The 16,827-nt window shown below is 62.5% G+C and overlaps 2 protein-coding genes across 2 annotated transcripts; one reads left to right on the plus strand and one right to left on the minus strand.

Moving 5' to 3' along the window:
- Positions 1-1,642: 1,642 nt before the first annotated feature.
- FUT7 (fucosyltransferase 7) lies at positions 1,643-4,600 on the plus strand. The gene is made up of 2 exons (XM_069873207.1): positions 1,643-1,705; positions 3,260-4,600. The coding sequence occupies exon 2, from the start codon at positions 3,303-3,305 to the stop codon at positions 4,344-4,346; it is 1,044 nt and encodes a 347-aa protein (XP_069729308.1). The 5' UTR covers positions 1,643-1,705; positions 3,260-3,302; the 3' UTR covers positions 4,347-4,600.
- A 2,966-nt stretch (positions 4,601-7,566) lies between these two features.
- On the minus strand, positions 7,567-12,500 carry LOC138729279 (POU domain, class 5, transcription factor 3-like). The gene is made up of 5 exons (XM_069873353.1): positions 12,126-12,500; positions 10,268-10,379; positions 9,691-9,821; positions 9,025-9,189; positions 7,567-8,175 (listed from the first exon to the last, which is right to left on the minus strand). The coding sequence occupies exons 1-5, from the start codon at positions 12,498-12,500 to the stop codon at positions 7,924-7,926; spliced, it is 1,035 nt and encodes a 344-aa protein (XP_069729454.1). The 3' UTR covers positions 7,567-7,923.
- Between the last annotated feature and the right edge of the window lie 4,327 nt (positions 12,501-16,827).

Here is a 16,827-nt window from a genome sequence, read left to right on the forward strand (position 1 = left end):
CGGCCTGGGTGCAGGAGGAAGCCGAGGCACATGTGCTTGCCTTCCCTCTCTACAGAAGCATCCTGGCCAGGATAGGTGCCCGAGGCTTGGCAGCACCCAGGAGCTGCTGGTGCCACGTTAGCTGATGGTTTCAAGATGAGTCAGTGGAGCCAAAGTCAGGCTGGCATCCTGTTTTCAACCACGCTACAGGCAGGAGGCACCTCAGGGTGACTGAGGGCACAGCCCTGCCTGCACCCATCCCAGCACACGCAGGGTACTTGAACGCCCAGCACACAGAGCCAGGCGAGGAGCTGGCTCCTTCCCAGCACCCACCAAGAGGGAATCACCTGTGGTCCTGGGTGGCAGCGCCAGGCTGAGTCTCTGGGACTGATCCCACTCTCCATCCTCACCCGCACTGCCATGGGTGGCAACAAACACCAAGGAAATGCATGTTTCCAGTCCAGGCTGAAGAAGCACCTCACTCTTTGGCTGCTCGTAAGGGATTCCAGGGGGAGCTGCATGTGCTGGTGCAAGCAGCCGGACCCGTCAATCCTCCTTTTGGGAATAGTAGTACTAATAATGATGATGATGATGATGTATTTGTTATCTCAGCAAAAGGGTGTCTGTGGGGTGTGCTCTGGTGGGGCAGCTTTCCCCACCCACAGGGCCAGAGCTCCAACAGGCAAACCCAGGATGGGCACCTTGGAAAACTGCAGCCTGAGCAGGGCATCAGGGCTCTGGGTGGCAGCTGGGACCGGAGAGGCGCTTGGCAGAAAGGAGCCACAATTTGGGCTTGGTTTCAAACCCGGCACCTTGGAAACCCCTTTACGGAACTGAAATCCCACATGGGGCCACACACGCCTTCTCCAAGGAGCCACAGCCTGGCTGGAATATGGTGGGGGAAGCACAGGGGAATAGGGTAGGATGTGCAGGCACAGAGCGGTGAGCAATGCCTGCAGCCGGAGGCTTCCCTGGGAGTGCCAGGGCATTGCTACAGGGCAGCACCTGCCATAGAGCATGCACTGGGTAAGAGCATCCCACCTAGGCATGGAGAATGCTCCAAGCTGGATGGCATGCACCCAGCCAGATGGAATACCCAGCCATGGAGCAGCTGCAGGGCATGCACAAGCCACGGGCAGCACCCATATGTGGGGTAAGCACTCAGCCACACAGCTCCGACCCAGCTACAGGACGCTCACACAGCCATGGGGCAACCACACTGCCGTGGGGCAACCATGCAGCCATGGGAAACACTCCTTGCTATGAATTGTGGACCCAATTCTGACCTTCTCAGACAGGGTGCATGCACGAGCCATGCACCCAAGTCACAGGGTGTCCACCTGGTCTCGGAGCACCCACTCAGCCGTGGGGCACCCACCCCCAGGGCAAGTACTCCTCCTGAGGTCACGTACCCAGCCGTGGGGCACCCACCCTAAGGGTACACACCTGGCCATGGGGCACCTGCTCAGCCTTGGGGCACGTACCCAGCCGTGGGGCACCCACCCCCAGGGCACGCACCCTACCGTGGGTCGCGTCGCTGCTGGCACGACACAGGGGAAGTGCTGGGAGCGGGCTGTGCCAGCTGCTGTGCGAGCAGGAAGGACCCACTGTGGGGCCAGTACTAAGTTAAACCACAGAAAAGAGGAAGCCGGTGCCTGCCCCAGCCCAGTGCTTGCAGCTGTCCGGGCAGACACACACCAGCACCTTGCACGCCGGCCCTTCCCGGGTAAGTCTGAGCTCAGCACCATTGTCCAGTGTGGGGAGAGGGGCTGAGAAATGGGTCAGCTCCTGGCACTGCCCTCCCAGAGCATCCTCTAAACGGGGACAGCATCCCTGCTGCCAGAGCAAGCCAGAGCACCAGTGCCACAGCTCGTGGTGCGGGAAGCTGGGCAAACCTTCCCAGCCCTCCCTGCTTTGGGTTCTGCTGGAGCCTAAACTTAGCTCAGATATTTTAGTGGACAGATGGAATGGGCCAATGCAGGGAAGGGATTTTTCACAGCAAAACCGCAGTGGTTGAGGTGGGAAAGCAGGGCATGACTTCCCAGGAGGGTTTGAAGTCACCGAGGAATCAGCACAGGATTCGGGCAGCCAATGTGTATCAAGTTACCTGGACGGGAAAGCACCTTTGGTGCTGAGCTCTGTCTCTGGGACAGGCACCCTTGGGTGAGCTTGAGCTGGTGGCCTGTCCCCAACCCAGCCGAACGTCCCCATCGCCACCCACCGCTGCACTCCACTCCCACCAGTGCCACCAGTTAAAGCGCAGCACCGCCGGCAGAGGCAGGTGGGCACCGTGTCAGGGTGAGCATCTCACGGTCAGGGTTCCCATGTGCCTGCAGGCTGGGAACCCCAGTGCCAGCCCTGGGTGTCCCCTGCCCGCGGTGCCCTCCCTGCGGGGCACTGCCATCTGGTACACTGAAAATAAAGTATGAGTGTTGGGGGCACCAAGGCTGCCAGCTCCCAGCCTGCTAGGGTGCCCTGTGCCCTTGGTGGCCAGAGGGAGCACCCTGAGCCCAGGGAGAGCATCCCCAGCCTGGGGAGAGCACCCTGGGTCCAGGGAGAGCATCCTGAGCTTGGGGAGACCCCTGCGCCTGGGGAGACCCCTGCCATTACCACAGTAGGGTGCTTGGGTAAGGAGGCATCTTTTGGGCAAGACATTCTGGTCCAGCCCTGAGTAGGATTTCAGACTTTCCAGTCACTCCCAGGGACACCCCTGTTCACAGCTGGAGCCTCACTGGAGTTGTTCAGGGGGGGACCTGAGGGGTTGCCCTCTCCCTTTGGTACGTGGCCCCATCCTGCACACCCCCGGGCTTGGAGCTTGGCTGCAGCGAGCCCGGCTGTATCTCAGGCTCAACCTGCCCTGGGTAAGGTAAGAAGGGTGGCGTGGGACCACAGCTGTTTGTCAGATGAGGAAACTGAGGCACTGAGCAAGCACCCAGGACCGCATCCCTTGCGTGTGCCACAGGGAGTGGTGCCAGGCAGTTGGGGCGGTGGGGATGGGTTGCTGCTGCCCATCAGCTCTGCACTCCCCCTTGGCCAACATCCCTGCTTGTCCTGAAGATAAGGACCCTGGTGACCATGGGGAGGTGACACAAAAGCCATCCTTGGGTGTACAGAGGACCCTTGGGATGCTGGAAGCCGGTGGAGGGACCAGGAGTTATATTGGATCCAGGTTTCATGGAGAAGTCCTTTCCCCATCTTCTCTGGTCCTGGCATCTCCCCATCACCCTTTGCCTCTGGCAAGCGGAGCTGATGGCCCTCGGTGGCCTCTCCTCTCTCCCAGGTGTTGGCTCTGTCACCAGGGAAGGTGACAACCATTCAGCAGCATGACCTGGGCTTCGCGGCTGCCGTGGCTGCCATGTGGCCGGCCAAGCATGAAGGCAGTGGTCACCGCTGGGTTGTTTGCAACCACCCTCTGGAACCTGAGGGGCCTCCTCCACTGCTCCAAGCCCTTCAGAAAAGCCCCCAAGCAAACAGAGCCACTGGTGGTCCTGGTGTGGGAATGGCCCTCAAAGCAGGTCCCCAACCTCAGGGGGGACGTTTGCCATGAGCTGTACGGCATCGCAGGCTGCCAGCTCACCATGGAGCGGCAGCTCCTGGGCCGGGCAGATGTGGTGGTGTTCCCACACACCAGGCTCCGGCCTGGCAGGGACAACCTCCCCACGGAGAGGCCACCAGGGCAGAGCTGGGTGTGGGTCTCCCTGGAGTCCCCCTCCAACACTAAAGCTCTAGCGAGATGGAACCAGACCTTCAACTGGGTGATGACCTACAGGAAGGACTCGGACATTTTCATCCCCTACGGCAAGCTCGTGCCCAACCGGTCGGCCACTGTGAACATCCCCACCAAGACCAACTTGGTGTCCTGGGTTATCAGCAACTACCACAGGTCTCAGAAAAGAGCCCAAGTCTACAAAAACCTCTCCAGGTACCTCCATGTGAATATCTACGGGAAAGCAAATAAAAAGCCGCTTTGCAACGACTGCCTCTTGCCAACAACATCCAAGTCCAAGTTCTATTTGGCCTTCGAGAACTCCATCCACCAGGACTACATCACCGAAAAGCTCTGGAGGAACTCGCTGATGGCTGGCACTGTGCCCGTGGTGCTGGGCCCTCCCCGGGCCAACTATGAACAGTTCGTTCCTGCAGGCTCTTTCATTCACGTTGATGACTTCGGGTCCCTGGAAGAGCTGGCTACCTTCCTGAAGACCATGAACTCCAGCCGCTACCGGCAGTTCTTCGCCTGGCAGGAAAGGTTCAGCGTGAAGCTCTATGCTGACTGGAGGGAGCGGATCTGCACCATCTGCACCGCCTACCCCAGCCTGCCCCACGGCCAGGTCTATCCTGACCTGGAGAGCTGGTTTAACACCTGATGCAGGGCTGGTTTGTGCTGGGCCACGTCTGGGCAGAGGAGAGGGGAGTGTGGGGCACCCTCCTACAGACCAGGACATGGGGCAGGGAGGGGCATGGGAGCTCCAACCTCTCCTCCCAGCCTGGCTGTTGCCACACTGAGAGATTAAGCAACTTCGTGTGACCTAATTGCAAAATGGGACAGATCCCCCCCAGACCCCACACTGACCAAATTCAGCAGGGCGCTGCAAGACAGGAGGGGCCTTTGGAAATAAATGACACCCTGCTGAAGGGGCTCTGCCTGTGTTGTGGGGCTGGCAGGGCAGGGGGGCTCAGGGCTCCCCAGCCTTCCCCTGCGGTTGTGAATGGTGGTGGCAGAGGCTCCGTGGTGACCTGTTCTGGCTGGGGTTGAGAAGCCATGCTCAGGGCATCCCTGGGGAGGGCTCAGCACCCACAGCAGGAACACTGAGCACAGCTGCTGCTCTGCTGCTTCCCAGCAGCACCCACATCCCTGCCACCCCCATCCTCAGCCATGGGTGTCACCGTGCCAGTGAGTAGTGGCAGGACACCGGACGCTCTCGAGAGCAATCTCAGCCTGCTCAGTGCCGTTTGAGAGAGGGACACTGTGGTTTCTCACTTCCCTGCCCTGCTGTGGCAGGAAGCCAGCGAGGTGGTGCTGGCCGGAGCCTCGCAGCAAGCCCAGAGCGAAGCTGGTCCCACAGACACCCTGCAGCACCAGCACCCTGCTCCGTGTGCCCCCAGCACCCCTGTACAGCACGCTGTGCTGCAGGTACCATGCGCCGTGCACACAGCCTGCACTGTGGGCACATCCTGCAGCGTGGGGAACTCGCAGAGAGCAGCCGGCACCACGCACACAGCCTGCACTGCAGGCACTCTGCATGGAAAGCACCCTGCACCGCGGGCACATCCTGCACCGCAGGCACTGAATCATAGAATCATAGAATAACCAGGTTGGAAGAGACCCACCGGATCATCAAGTCCAACCATTCCTATCAAACACTAAACCATGCCCCTTAGCACCTCGTCCACCCATGCCTTAAACCCCTCCAGGGAGGTGCGCATGGCAAGCAGGTGGCACCACGCACACATCCTGCACCACAGGCACCCGCCCAGCACCCTGTACCACACATCTGCCCTGCACTGCGTGCCCTGCTCCCTGGGCACAGGCAGTGGCGAGGGGAAGCACCCATCAGGGATCAGTGCCAGGTGTCAGGACTGGGTGACAGGACCAGAGAGTGGGACACAACTGCTCCATCCATGCCCCTCAGCTCCGTGCCATAAACCGCTGACACAAACAACTCATTTTGACATAGGTTTTGCCTGGTTTCCCTCACTGCAGCCCACAAGTTGTCCAAGCCCACCCTTGCCACCCTCTGGAATCCTTTCCCTGTGCCTGGGGTGCAACGGAGCCGAGGTCTGCGGTGACATCCCCTCATCAGAGGAGACGTGCTCACCCCCAGCATCCGCTCACCCAGCCCAGCCTGAGCCAGGTTGCAGTTTGGCAAGCACACTGCGATCTTCCGATTTCTGTGGCTTCTGATTTCCGCCTTGTTTTGTCTTCTGGGTCAACTGAAAGCAGAGCAGGAGGGGCTGAGTAGCATTTGGGGTGCTGCAGGGGCCAGGGCTCCATCCTTGCTGGAAAATCAGATGGTTGAGAATGCAGCAAGAAGCAAACCTCGGCTCCAGAGGCGAGGCTTTCTGCTGCCCACACTGTTGATTGCCTGCCTCCAGCACCTCCAGCCCACCCCGCAGATGCCAGGCAGCAAAGGGCAGCGGCGAGGAGGGTGGTTTCCAGTGGGTGCCATGCCCCCACCCTGAAGGCAGGGAGGCCACCCTGAGCACTTAGGCTCTGGGGAACAAGTGGGGATGGGATGGGATGGGATGGGATGGGATGGGATGGGATGGGATGGGATGGGATGGGATGGGATGGAGGGTGATCCAGGGGGATCCTGCCCAGAGTGCACCCTCAGCAGGTCCCACAGTGCCTGCAGTGACCCCACTCCTGTCCCACCCACAGCAGCAGGGCTTGAGGCCAGCTGTAGAGAGCAAACCCATCCCTTAATGGCAGTGGAGCTGAAAAAGCAGCTCTTCAGAGCTTTCCCTACCAGCTCTGTCATTCCATCCCTTCTGCTAAGGGGAAAAAAATCCCTCGGGAACACAGATTGGTGGCAAATCGGGCTGTGGAGGCCACAGCAGTGAAAAAGGAGGTGTCATCCCCCAGAGCTTTGCTTCTCCTGGCTGGGCTGACACCACCCAGTTCTCACCAGCTCAGCTCCTGCTGCTGACCTGGAACTTGCTGGCTGTGCTGGCACCACTCACCACAGCCACCATGATGCTGACCATGCCTACAGGGAGCATCCCTTGCTCATCGGAGCCACGCTGGCAGCCCCAAGGCTCCCTGGTGCTGGAAAAGCTTGGCAGCTCCCACCACATCCCTGCCTGCCTATGAGATCCCACTGGGTTCTACTTTAAGCAGCAGTGGAAGAAAACAGCTCCAACTATTTGGAAGGTAGCCCCCAACTCCTGACCACCTGTTTTGGAGGGCACAGCCCCGAGCTGCTGTCTCTCCAGGGCACAGCTGCCACCACTCCTGGTGGTGGGGATGATGGGGACCCGTTTGGGAGCACCTCATGCCGCTGGGCTGCAGGGGAAGCGAGGAAAAGGTGAACTCACTGTTGTTCCCCAAAGAACCAAGATTTATTCCATTGCCAGAGGAAAAGTGATTCAGAAAAAAAAAAAAAAAAAGACCAAACAAATGTAAAGATCATCATTAACTACAGTGGGCTGAAGGCACAGGCATGGGGGGTGCAGCATGAACAGGGGGGCTGGGACCCCCGAGGAAGATGGTCCTGGGGCAGTGGGAACATGGCTGGAGGGGCACAGGGCACCCAGGGTGATGCTGGGCAGCAAAGCCGGGGAGGACACCCACCACTGCCCCCCAGATGAGCCCTGCAAAGCTCTCCTGGGTGGCGGGGCGAGCCCGAGCCCTCACCCACCTCCAGCCCCACCTCCAGCTCCACTAGGGCGGGCAGAGCTGCCGGGGTCCCCAGCGCCCCAGCCCCGCTCTACTGTTGACAGGGAGGGGGCACCAGGGGAACTAGTCATCACTACAGAGATTTTTTTTTTTCCCTTTAAAAAACTACAACCAAAAGCCATTAAAAAAAAATAATCACCCCACCCCCCTCCCCATTCCCCACCCCTTAAAAAAAATCTAAAAGAATCCATTGTTTCTGGGTCTTGCAGGAGAATGGCTCAGCTGGGCAGAGGCGGGCACAGGCAGCTCCGCTCCGCGCCCCGGGCATGCATGGCAACTGTGGGGTGCCGTGGGGCAGGAGCAGCTGACCCCCAGAAGAGGTTGGAGGAGGGGCTATCACTGCTGGGACCAGTAAACTCACCTAACTGGGAAGAGCTGGGAGTAACCACCTGTCCTTGGTGCCCCAGAAGCCCTGAGGCAGCCCAGCGAGTGCCTGGGCATGGAGCGGGGCCGTGCCAGTGCCCGCCACGGGCAGAGCTGCCCCCGCAGAGCCAGCCTGGCCGCGGTGTCGGGGCAGCACCGCGCCGGCCCCTGCAGCCCCCGGTTCAGTGGTTGTTGTTGCTCATGGAGAGCCCAGGCTGCAGCACTTGAGGGAACATCTCAGCTTTGTGGAAGGGTGGCATGTAGACGGGAGGGGACGGCGCTAGGGTGTAGCCCTGAGATGTCACTGGGACAGGCAGGCCGGAGGGCACCAGGGACTGGTTCATGTCGTACATCACCCCCTCTGCCTCGTTGCCGAAGGGCAGCAGCAGCCGCTTGCCTTTCTGACGCCGGTTGCAGAACCAGACCCGGACCACCTGCAAGGGAGGGGAGACAGGGAAGAGTCAGGGGGGCGAGCACAGGCACTATCATAGAATCACAGAATCATGGATGGAATCACTAGGTTGGAAAAGACCTCCAGGATCGAGTCCAACCATTCCCATAAATCACTAAACCATGTCCCTCAGCACCTCATCCACCTGTCCTTTAAACACCTTGAGGAAAGGTGACTCAACCACCTCCCTGGGCAGCCTCTGCCACTGCCCAATGACCTTTTCTGTGAAATATTTTTCCTGATGTCCAGCTTGAACCTGAACCTCCCCTGGTGGAGCTTGAGGCCATTCCCTCTCATCTTGTCCCCTGTCACTTGGGAGAAAAGACCAGCTCCCTCCTCTCCACAACCTCCTTTCAGGTAGTTGTAGAGAGCAATGAGGTCTCCCCTCAGCCTCCTCTTCTCCAGGCTAAACACCCCCAGCTCTCTCAGCCGTTCCTCATAAGGCCTGTTCTCCAGCCCCTTCATCAGCTTCGTTGCTCTTCTCTGGACTCGCTCCAGAGCCTCAACATCCTTCTTGTGGTGGGGGGCCCAGAACTGAACACAGGATTCAAGGAGTGGTCTCACCAGTGCCCAGTACAGAGGGAGAAGAACCTCCCTGGATCTGCTGGCCACGCCGTTTCTGATACAAGCTATGCGTGACAAGGAGACCCTTCTGCTGGTGGCATCTCCACAGCACATGTCTCACCAGCACAGCATTCCCCCTGCCCCAGCCCCACCTTGGGCTACCAGCCCTGGCCACCCTCCCACAGTTTCCACTATAAAACTGGCCTGATGTGGTGCTCAGGAACCACGGCCACTTGGGGCACCCACCCTACAAACCCTCCCAACCTACATCTTTGTCCAGGTTGAGGTCCTCGGCGATCTGGGAGATCTCCTGAGGACTGGGCTTCACACACTTGCGGAAGAAGCTCTCCAGCGTCCCCTTCACGTTGGTCTCGATGCTGGTCCTGCGTTTTCTCTTCCGGGCTTGCGCCAACACTTGCTCTGCATTGCACATCTGGAGACAGGCGAAAAGCCACACTCTGGGTCAACAGGGCTAGCAATGTCCCCACAAGGCTCTGGACACGTGTGCTGTGGGTGCAGAGGTCTGGGAGGGACACGTTTTGTCCCTGTGACTGCCCCACGCGACTGGGGCCGTTCGCAGTGGCAGGGGGATCAACGCATCTTGGTCCAGGCTCCCCAGGGAGCAGTGAGTTGCACCTCTAGCTCAGCTGAGACTCCAGCAGCACCCGGCTGCTCCGAGACGGATGCTGCCGTGGTTTTGTCAAGGTGTTGGGGGTGGGGGTGTAAAATTGGGCTCCTCCAGCCCAGCAGAAGGCGAGACCCGGTGGCTCCCCATACAACTGGGCTGAAGCCATGGCAATGATGCTACTATGCCACAAGATGCCTGCCTGCTTCCTCTCTCCCCAAAACCGTGTGTAAACAGGATGAGAAGATGCAGCTTGCTGCCTTGCCAGTGTGCCGTGTCCCTGACTCCCGGCACTCCCCAGCCCCGTACCTCTTGCATGTTGTCTGTGTTCTCTGCCTCGTTGAGCCAGCGCTGCAGCAGCGGCTTCAGCTTGCACATGTTCTTGAAGCTGAGCTGGAGCGCTTCGAAGCGGCAGATGGTCGTCTGGCTGAACATCTTCCCTGCGTGGGCAGACAGGGCATCACGCTCCGCTCCTCCCCGTGCTGGGGAATCTCCCCCCTCCAGCACCTCCTCTCACCCAGCATCCCTTGTCCCAGGGAATGGGGGATCCTGCTCTTGCACTGGGGCATCTCCCTCCTCCAGCACCCCCTGCCCCTGGGAAGGGGGAAATCAAACGCTGCATTCTCCCTGCTGTTTCGGCAAAGATTTAAAGCGCTGAAACACTCTTTAACAAGAGCTGTAGTTATTTTAATTCAGTTCCTTGTCAAAACCTTCCTAGAGTACTTAACAGGGCTGGGGAGCCTCAGGAGCCCTGGGGCTAGTGCTCACCAACTCCTTTGCAGGTCGTTAAGGAGCAGAGATCTCCATTCCCAGGTGTTCCACCCCCTCCCAGGCCTCTCCCTTCCCCCCGGCTGTGGGGCAGACAGGACCCAGGGGACTCCTTTACCGTAGAGGGTGCCCAGGGCCAGCCCCACGTCAGCCTGGGTGAAGCCCAGCATGATGCGCTTGTGCTTGAGGTCCTTGGCGAACTGCTCCAGCTCCTCCGAGGTTGGCGCATCCTGGCAGGGGCAGAGACGAGCTGAGAGGGGTCAAACTCATGCCCATCGGCTGGGGGTTCCGTGTGGGACGGGGACGGGGCAGGAGCGGCTCTGCTGAGCCCTTGGACCACTGGGTGCTGCCCCTCCGGGCGGGGGGGTCGGTGGGTGGTAGAAGGGTTTCCCCCAACTCCTGAACAAGAGGCGCTCCTCAGGGACCCAAAAATGCCTCCACTCCCCCCATGCCGTGGGGCAGGAGCACCCCCCGACCGCCCAGCTCCCACCACGCTGGTGTGGCAGAACCCAGGGTGACACGAGGGGACACCAGGCTGGTCCCGGTAGCACCGAGAGCCCCTGGGAACGTCCCCTCTGCCCCCGGGCTCGGACCCGAGGCAGCGGTGAGAGGCATCGCCCCTCTCCCACTCATCTCACGACCCCTCTCCACGGCTCTGGGGCACGGGGCAGCCCCTCTCCAGCGCCCCGGGAAGGGTGAAATGTTTCAGATGAAAGCGCCCATGATCCAGTGGGATTCGACGCCTCCTTGCCACAACGGAGCTCTTCCCTTCTGGAAAGATACTTCCCTCCCTGCCTGCAGCGCAGCCTTGAGTGGCTGCGGGCGGGGGGGGGCATTTGGCGTCTTTTTACTCCATTCCCACATACGGTGCGCAGTTTCGGGGTTTACGGATCGCCCTCTTGCCGCTGGGTCTTGCGTTTTAATTCCTGGAGGGTATCGAGAGGAAGGAGCCCGAAGCATCCCTGCTCCTGAATCCTCACCTTCCCTCAGCCGGGGAAAAAAAGAAAAACTTTTCCGCTCCCCCCAACCCCACTGGGGATGCGCATCCCTCGATGGTCGCATCCCGGAAGGCAGGGGAGCTCCCGAATCCCGGCGGCAGCTCCGCACCGAGGCGGCCAGCAGAGCCCCGGCAGCACCGGCTCTGCCCGCGCCGTCGGGGCCCGCGGAGACCCGGAGGAGCGGCCGAGAGACCGGGGGAACCGCGCTGCCCCGAGCATCCCCCGCCCGACGGCTCCTGGGCTGCGGGCGGGGAGAGCTGACCCCAAAACCACCTTTCTCACCTCAAAGCTGCCCCCTCCGAATCCCTAAAACATACTTTCTCACCTCAACACTGCCCCACAAGTTCCCAAAATCTTTAAGTCCCCCAAACCACCTTCCCTACCCTAAATCTGGTCCTTAAAACTACCTTTCTCATCCCAAAGCTGCACACACGCCCCCGGCCCCCAGACCAAGCCACTTATATCACCGTTCAAAGATGCCTTCCCCAAGCCCTTCAAACCACCTTTCTTACCCCAAAGTTGCGGCCCCGCGTCTGGACTAGCAGCTTTCTCACCCTAAATCTGCTCCCCACAAGTCTCCAAAATCTCCATTTTCATCCCAAAGCTTCTTCCTCGAGGCGCTCCCCAAGCAGCCGCCTCCGCTGGGCTCCCGGGGCCGGCGATTCCCAGGCCGCTCCCTGCCCCGACGGGGCGCACGGCAGCGAGCCCGGGCAGCACTCCGCGCCCCTGCGGCGGCTCCGGGGCACGGGGGAGAGCGTGTTACCCCCGGCGACACCGACAAAGTCCCCGCAAACGCTTTTTTTTCCTTTCAGTCGTTTGCCCTCGTCGCCCGGGGTGTCCGCGGCGCTCGCCGCCCCGACGGGGCACACGGGTCAGAGCCCGGGCCCCGCTCCCCAACCCCGAGGAGAGCGCGGTTCCCCGGGGGCTCACCGTAGCGGCGCAGGGCATCCCGCCCCGTCCCGTCCCGTCGGGGCTCACCTCGTCGCCGCTGTCGCTGGACTGGCCGCCCTCGCTGGCGGCGCCGCTGGAGCTGCCGCTGCTGCCCGGCGCCCCGTGTCCTCCGGGGCCCGGGGGCGGCGCGGCGGGGCAGAGCGGGGCCCCGGGGAAGGCGGCGGCGGCGGCGGCGGGGAACGGCGGAGCGGCGGGGGCGGGCGGGGCGGCCCAGGGCGGGGCGGGCGGCGCGGGCAGCCAGGCGCGGGGCGGCGGCTCCCGGGGGGGCTCGGGCTCGGCGGAGAACGGGAAGAAGAGCGGCTGGGCGGCCGCCCCGTCGAAGCCGCCGCGGGGAAAAGGCGGCGCGGCGTCGGGCAGGAGGCCGAAAGGGGCGGCCGGCAGCGCCCCGTCGGGGCTGAACATGCTGCCGCGGCCCTAGGGCTCCATGCGCGGGGCGCGGGGCTCCCCGCCCGCCGCTGCCTCCCCGCTGCGGCGCCGCCGGGGCTCTGAGCGCGGGGGCCGCGCCGCAACGGCCCGTATGGAAATGGGGCCCGGCCCCATTGGCCCCGCGGCGCGGGGCGGGCGTGAACTTGATCCCCCGGGGGGGGGCGGGGAAGGGGGGGGGCACGGGACACCGGGGGAAGGGGCGAGGGGGGTGGCCGTGCCCCCTTTGGGCTGTATCCCCCCCCTTGGGCTGTGCCGCCGTCGGGGCCGCGGAGGGTGAGGGCCACGCGCGCCCCGGGGGTTAAAATGCGATGGGGGTGGCCGTGCCCCGCTTTCGCCTGAGCCCCTCTTCGAGCTGAGTCCCCCCCTTGTGCCGATTCCCCCTCGGGGCCGGGGAGGAGGGTGGGGAGGGCTGCGGGAGGACACGTCGGGGGATGGCTGTGCCCCGTCCGTGGTCTGAGCCCCCGCACAGCCCGGGTAGGGGGGCGCTTATGCAAGTGTCGGGGCAGCATCAGCCCCAGCGACTCCCCAGAGCAGGGAAGGGGACCCGGGGGTGTTTCGGGGACAGGGACAGCCGCGGCGGCATGAGTCAGGGCTGGGGACAAGTCGGGGCGAGCCCGGGCCCCGGTGCCGTCGAGGGGCGGCCCCTCACGGGAGATACCGGGGCTCCCCCCAGCCCTGGCCGGAGCCCCTCAGCCCTGGGTGCGCCGTGGCGAGCTGATTGCAGCCCTGGCTATCGGCCCCATCTGCTCCACAATGGAGCAGCCTTGATAGCTTCTCCGTCTGACGGGCTTTTCCTCTCCCCCTGCCCCCCACAAAGGGGCCGTCGAGGCCGTCTCCGGGCAGCTCCCCCTGCCCTTTCTCCCGCCTGGGCACCGGTCTGCAGGGATTTGCCACCCCAGGGCTGGGATCTGCCACCTCGGGGCTGGGATCTGCCACCCCAGGGCTGGGATCTGCCACCTCGGGGCTGGGATTTGCCACCTCGGGGATTGAATCTGCCACCCCAGGGATTGGATCTGCCACCCGAGGGCTGGGATCTCCCACCTCAGGGCTGGGATTTGCCACCGCGGGGCTGGGATCTGCCACCTCGGGGCTGGGATTTGCCACCCCGGGGATTGGATCTGCCACCCCAGGGCTGGGATTTGACACCCCAGGGCTGGGATCTGCCACCTCGGGGATTGGATCTGCCACAACAAGGCTGGGATCTGCCACCCCAGGGCTGGGATTTGCCACCCCAAGGCTGGGATCTGCCACCCCAGGGCTGGGATTTGCCACTCCAGGGCTGGGATTTGCCACCCTGGGGATTGGATCTGCCACCCGAGGGCTGGGATCTGCCAACCCAGGGCTGGGATCTGCCACCCGAGGGCTGGGATCTGCCACCCCAAGGCTGGGATCTGCCACCCCGGGGCTCCTGGGGCTGGGATCCGCCTGGTGCCGTCCCCGGGTCCCGGCACATCCCGGCCCCGACGCCGCTGCCCCCGCTCGCTGTTTATTGACCCGGATTACCGGGAGCGGCGGCCGTCTGGCACCGGAGAGGGGCGAGAGCAGCGGGGGGAGCAGCCCTTGGCGGGATGGGCTGCGTTCGGTCTGGGGCCCGAGGGGGCTGGAACCCAGGGACAGGGATACAGAGATTGGCACCCAGGGACTGGGGGACAGGGATTGGAACCCAGGGACAGGGACGCAGGGACACAGAGACTGGCATCCAGGGACAGGGTCACAGGGACCAGCAGCCAGACACTGACATCAGGACTCAGGGACTGTCACTCGAGGGCTGGTACCCAGTGACCAGAACTCAGGGACTCGGACCCAGAGGATGGCATCAGGGCACTCACACCCTGGGACTGGGAAGCCAGGGACTGGCAGGTGGGGACTGGCACAGAGGGACAGGTACCAAACACCCGACACCCAGGCATTCACACCCAGGGGCTGGCACCCCGGGGGACAATTCCTGGGGACAAGTACCAAACTCCTGGCACCCAGGGGCTCGTATCCCAGGGCTGGCACCCACAGTACAAGCAGTAGCCCCTGGCACAGCACTGGGCTCTGCACAAACCAAGGGGGGCAGAACAGCCCAGGCCTTGTAATGATATTGACTCCTAACAATATTTCTATAGGAAAAAATAATTATCTAGAGGATGAGGTGGAATCAAAGCCAGGCTGTGCTTCCCAGCTGTGCCTGGCTGCCCTGGGGAGTGGGCATCCTGGGAAAATACCTCGAGGGGCAAAACCCCCTGAAGGGGCTCCCGACTGCAGCCCCACCTGTGGGAGCTGCTGCTCGGCCCCTTACTCTTTGGGCACAGGATTTGGCCATGCAGGGGGGAGCAGGGCACAGGCCCTGCTGCTTGGTTTGCCAGGGCACCAAACCAGGCCTGCAGGCTGCCCCACTGCCTGCCCTGCTGCCAGCCCCGCTGCCTGCCCCACTGCCAGCCCCACTGCCAGCCCCACTGCCTGCCCTGCTGCCTGCCCCGCTGCCAGCCCCGCTGCCTGCCCCGCTGCCTGCCCCACTGCCAGCCCCGCTGCCTGCCCCACTGCCAGCCCCGCTGCCAGCCCCACTACCTGCCCCACTACCTGCCCCGCTGCCAGCCCCACTACCTGCCCCACTGCCAGCCCCGCTGCCTGCCCCACTACCTGCCCCACTACCTGCCCCGCTGCCAGCCCCGCTGCCTGCCCCACTACCTGCCCCACTGCCTGCCCCACTACCTGCCCCACTACCTGCCCCGCTGCCAGCCCCACTGTCTGCTCCGCTGCTGGGTCCCCACTGCTGGGTCCCCGCTGCCCGTGGGCAGAGGAAGCCTCCCCGCGGGGCTCCCTCGCAGCCATCAGCCCGGCTCCTCCCCGGCCCCCGCTGTGGCCCGGGGGTTTCAGAAGATCCTCTGCCGGGCAGTGACTCCTCTTCCCTTTGATTTATTGTTCCCGGGCCGGACCCCCTCCTCCTCCTGCCAACCTGCCCTTTCTCTCCATCCCCCCAGGAAGCCCCCAGCCCCGGAGCCTCAAACGCATTCCTGCTCCCTTTCATATACAGGCGAGGGGAAGGGAGACGTTGACTTTGAACCGGTCCCTTTGTCGGCCCGGGCCATTGTGGCCCTGATGGTTTTAACTGGGGGATGCGGAGGAGCCAGTGGGGTTTCTCGGTGTGCGCCCCCCCGTACATTTCAATGGGGCAGTTTGGGGGGGGCTGTGTGGGGCGCTCAGTCGTTGTGGGGCAGAGCCTCCTGCTCTGGGAGGAGGAAGGATGCTCCCTCCATCATCCTGTGGCTCTGGGTCCGTAACCCAGCCAGGGACAGGGGGATCCTGCTAGGGAAAGGGGGACACAAAGAAACCTGTCCCGGCCCCCCCAGGTCACTGGTATGGCAGCAGGTGAGGGGATGGAGATGCACACCTGCTTTACCTCCCATTGCTGCATAGAATCATAGAATCACTAGATTGGAAAAGACCCACAGGATCATCGAGTCCAACCATTCCCATCAATCACCAAACCATGTCCCTCAGCACCTCATCCACCCGTCCTTTAAACCCCTCCAGGGAAGGTGACTCAACCCCCTCCCTGGGCAGCCTCTGCCAGTGCCCAATGACCCTTTTCATGAAAATTTTTTTCCTAATGTCCAGCCTGAACCATCTACTGATTTGGCTTGGAGAAAAGATTTTAAGAGCGGGTATGTCTACAGCAATGTTCTATTGGCTCTTCGCCCACCCTCTCTCCTGGGGTAGGGGATGAAGCAGCTGTCTGGCCCACGCTGGGTCTCCACAGGTTTGATGCTGAAGACAATTGCCCCGTGGGCTACAGCCCTGCAGTGTGTCGGGGCACCACAGCCAGGAGGTGCCACAGCCTCCACCCCAGGTCCAGGTGATGAGGGCTGGGCAGCAGTTCCACTTCAGGAGCCCCACTCCCTGGAGGAACACCAGATCTCCTCTTGTTTGCCTGGGTGAATGGGATGGAGGGTTGGTGCTTCCAAACCCAGATGAGATGAAAGTCCTTGGGGAGATGGGTTGATCCAGGTCTGTTCCTGCTTTAAATCATCCCTGCTTACAGAGCCCGAGCTGTGATTTGGGTACCCCCTGCATCACTGCTGCACCTGAACGCACCAGCCGGTGCTCTCTGCTGTCTTACACCCGGGGAAACTGAGGCACGGAGAGACTGGGGCTGACAACAGCCCCTGTGCCCAGCCCCAGGCTGTCCTGGGATGTCTGCGACAGACACAGTGTCCCAGGACAAAGCTCTGCCATGACAAGACACACGGTGGGGTCGTGGCTCCCCAGGGCAGCCGGGAGCAAGGGGGTCTTCCCGGGAGGAGCAGACGGGCTTTAC

The sequence above is a fragment of the Phaenicophaeus curvirostris genome, chromosome 20, assembly GCF_032191515.1.
Source record: "Phaenicophaeus curvirostris isolate KB17595 chromosome 20, BPBGC_Pcur_1.0, whole genome shotgun sequence".
In the NCBI taxonomy this organism is placed as follows: domain Eukaryota; kingdom Metazoa; phylum Chordata; class Aves; order Cuculiformes; family Cuculidae; genus Phaenicophaeus; species Phaenicophaeus curvirostris.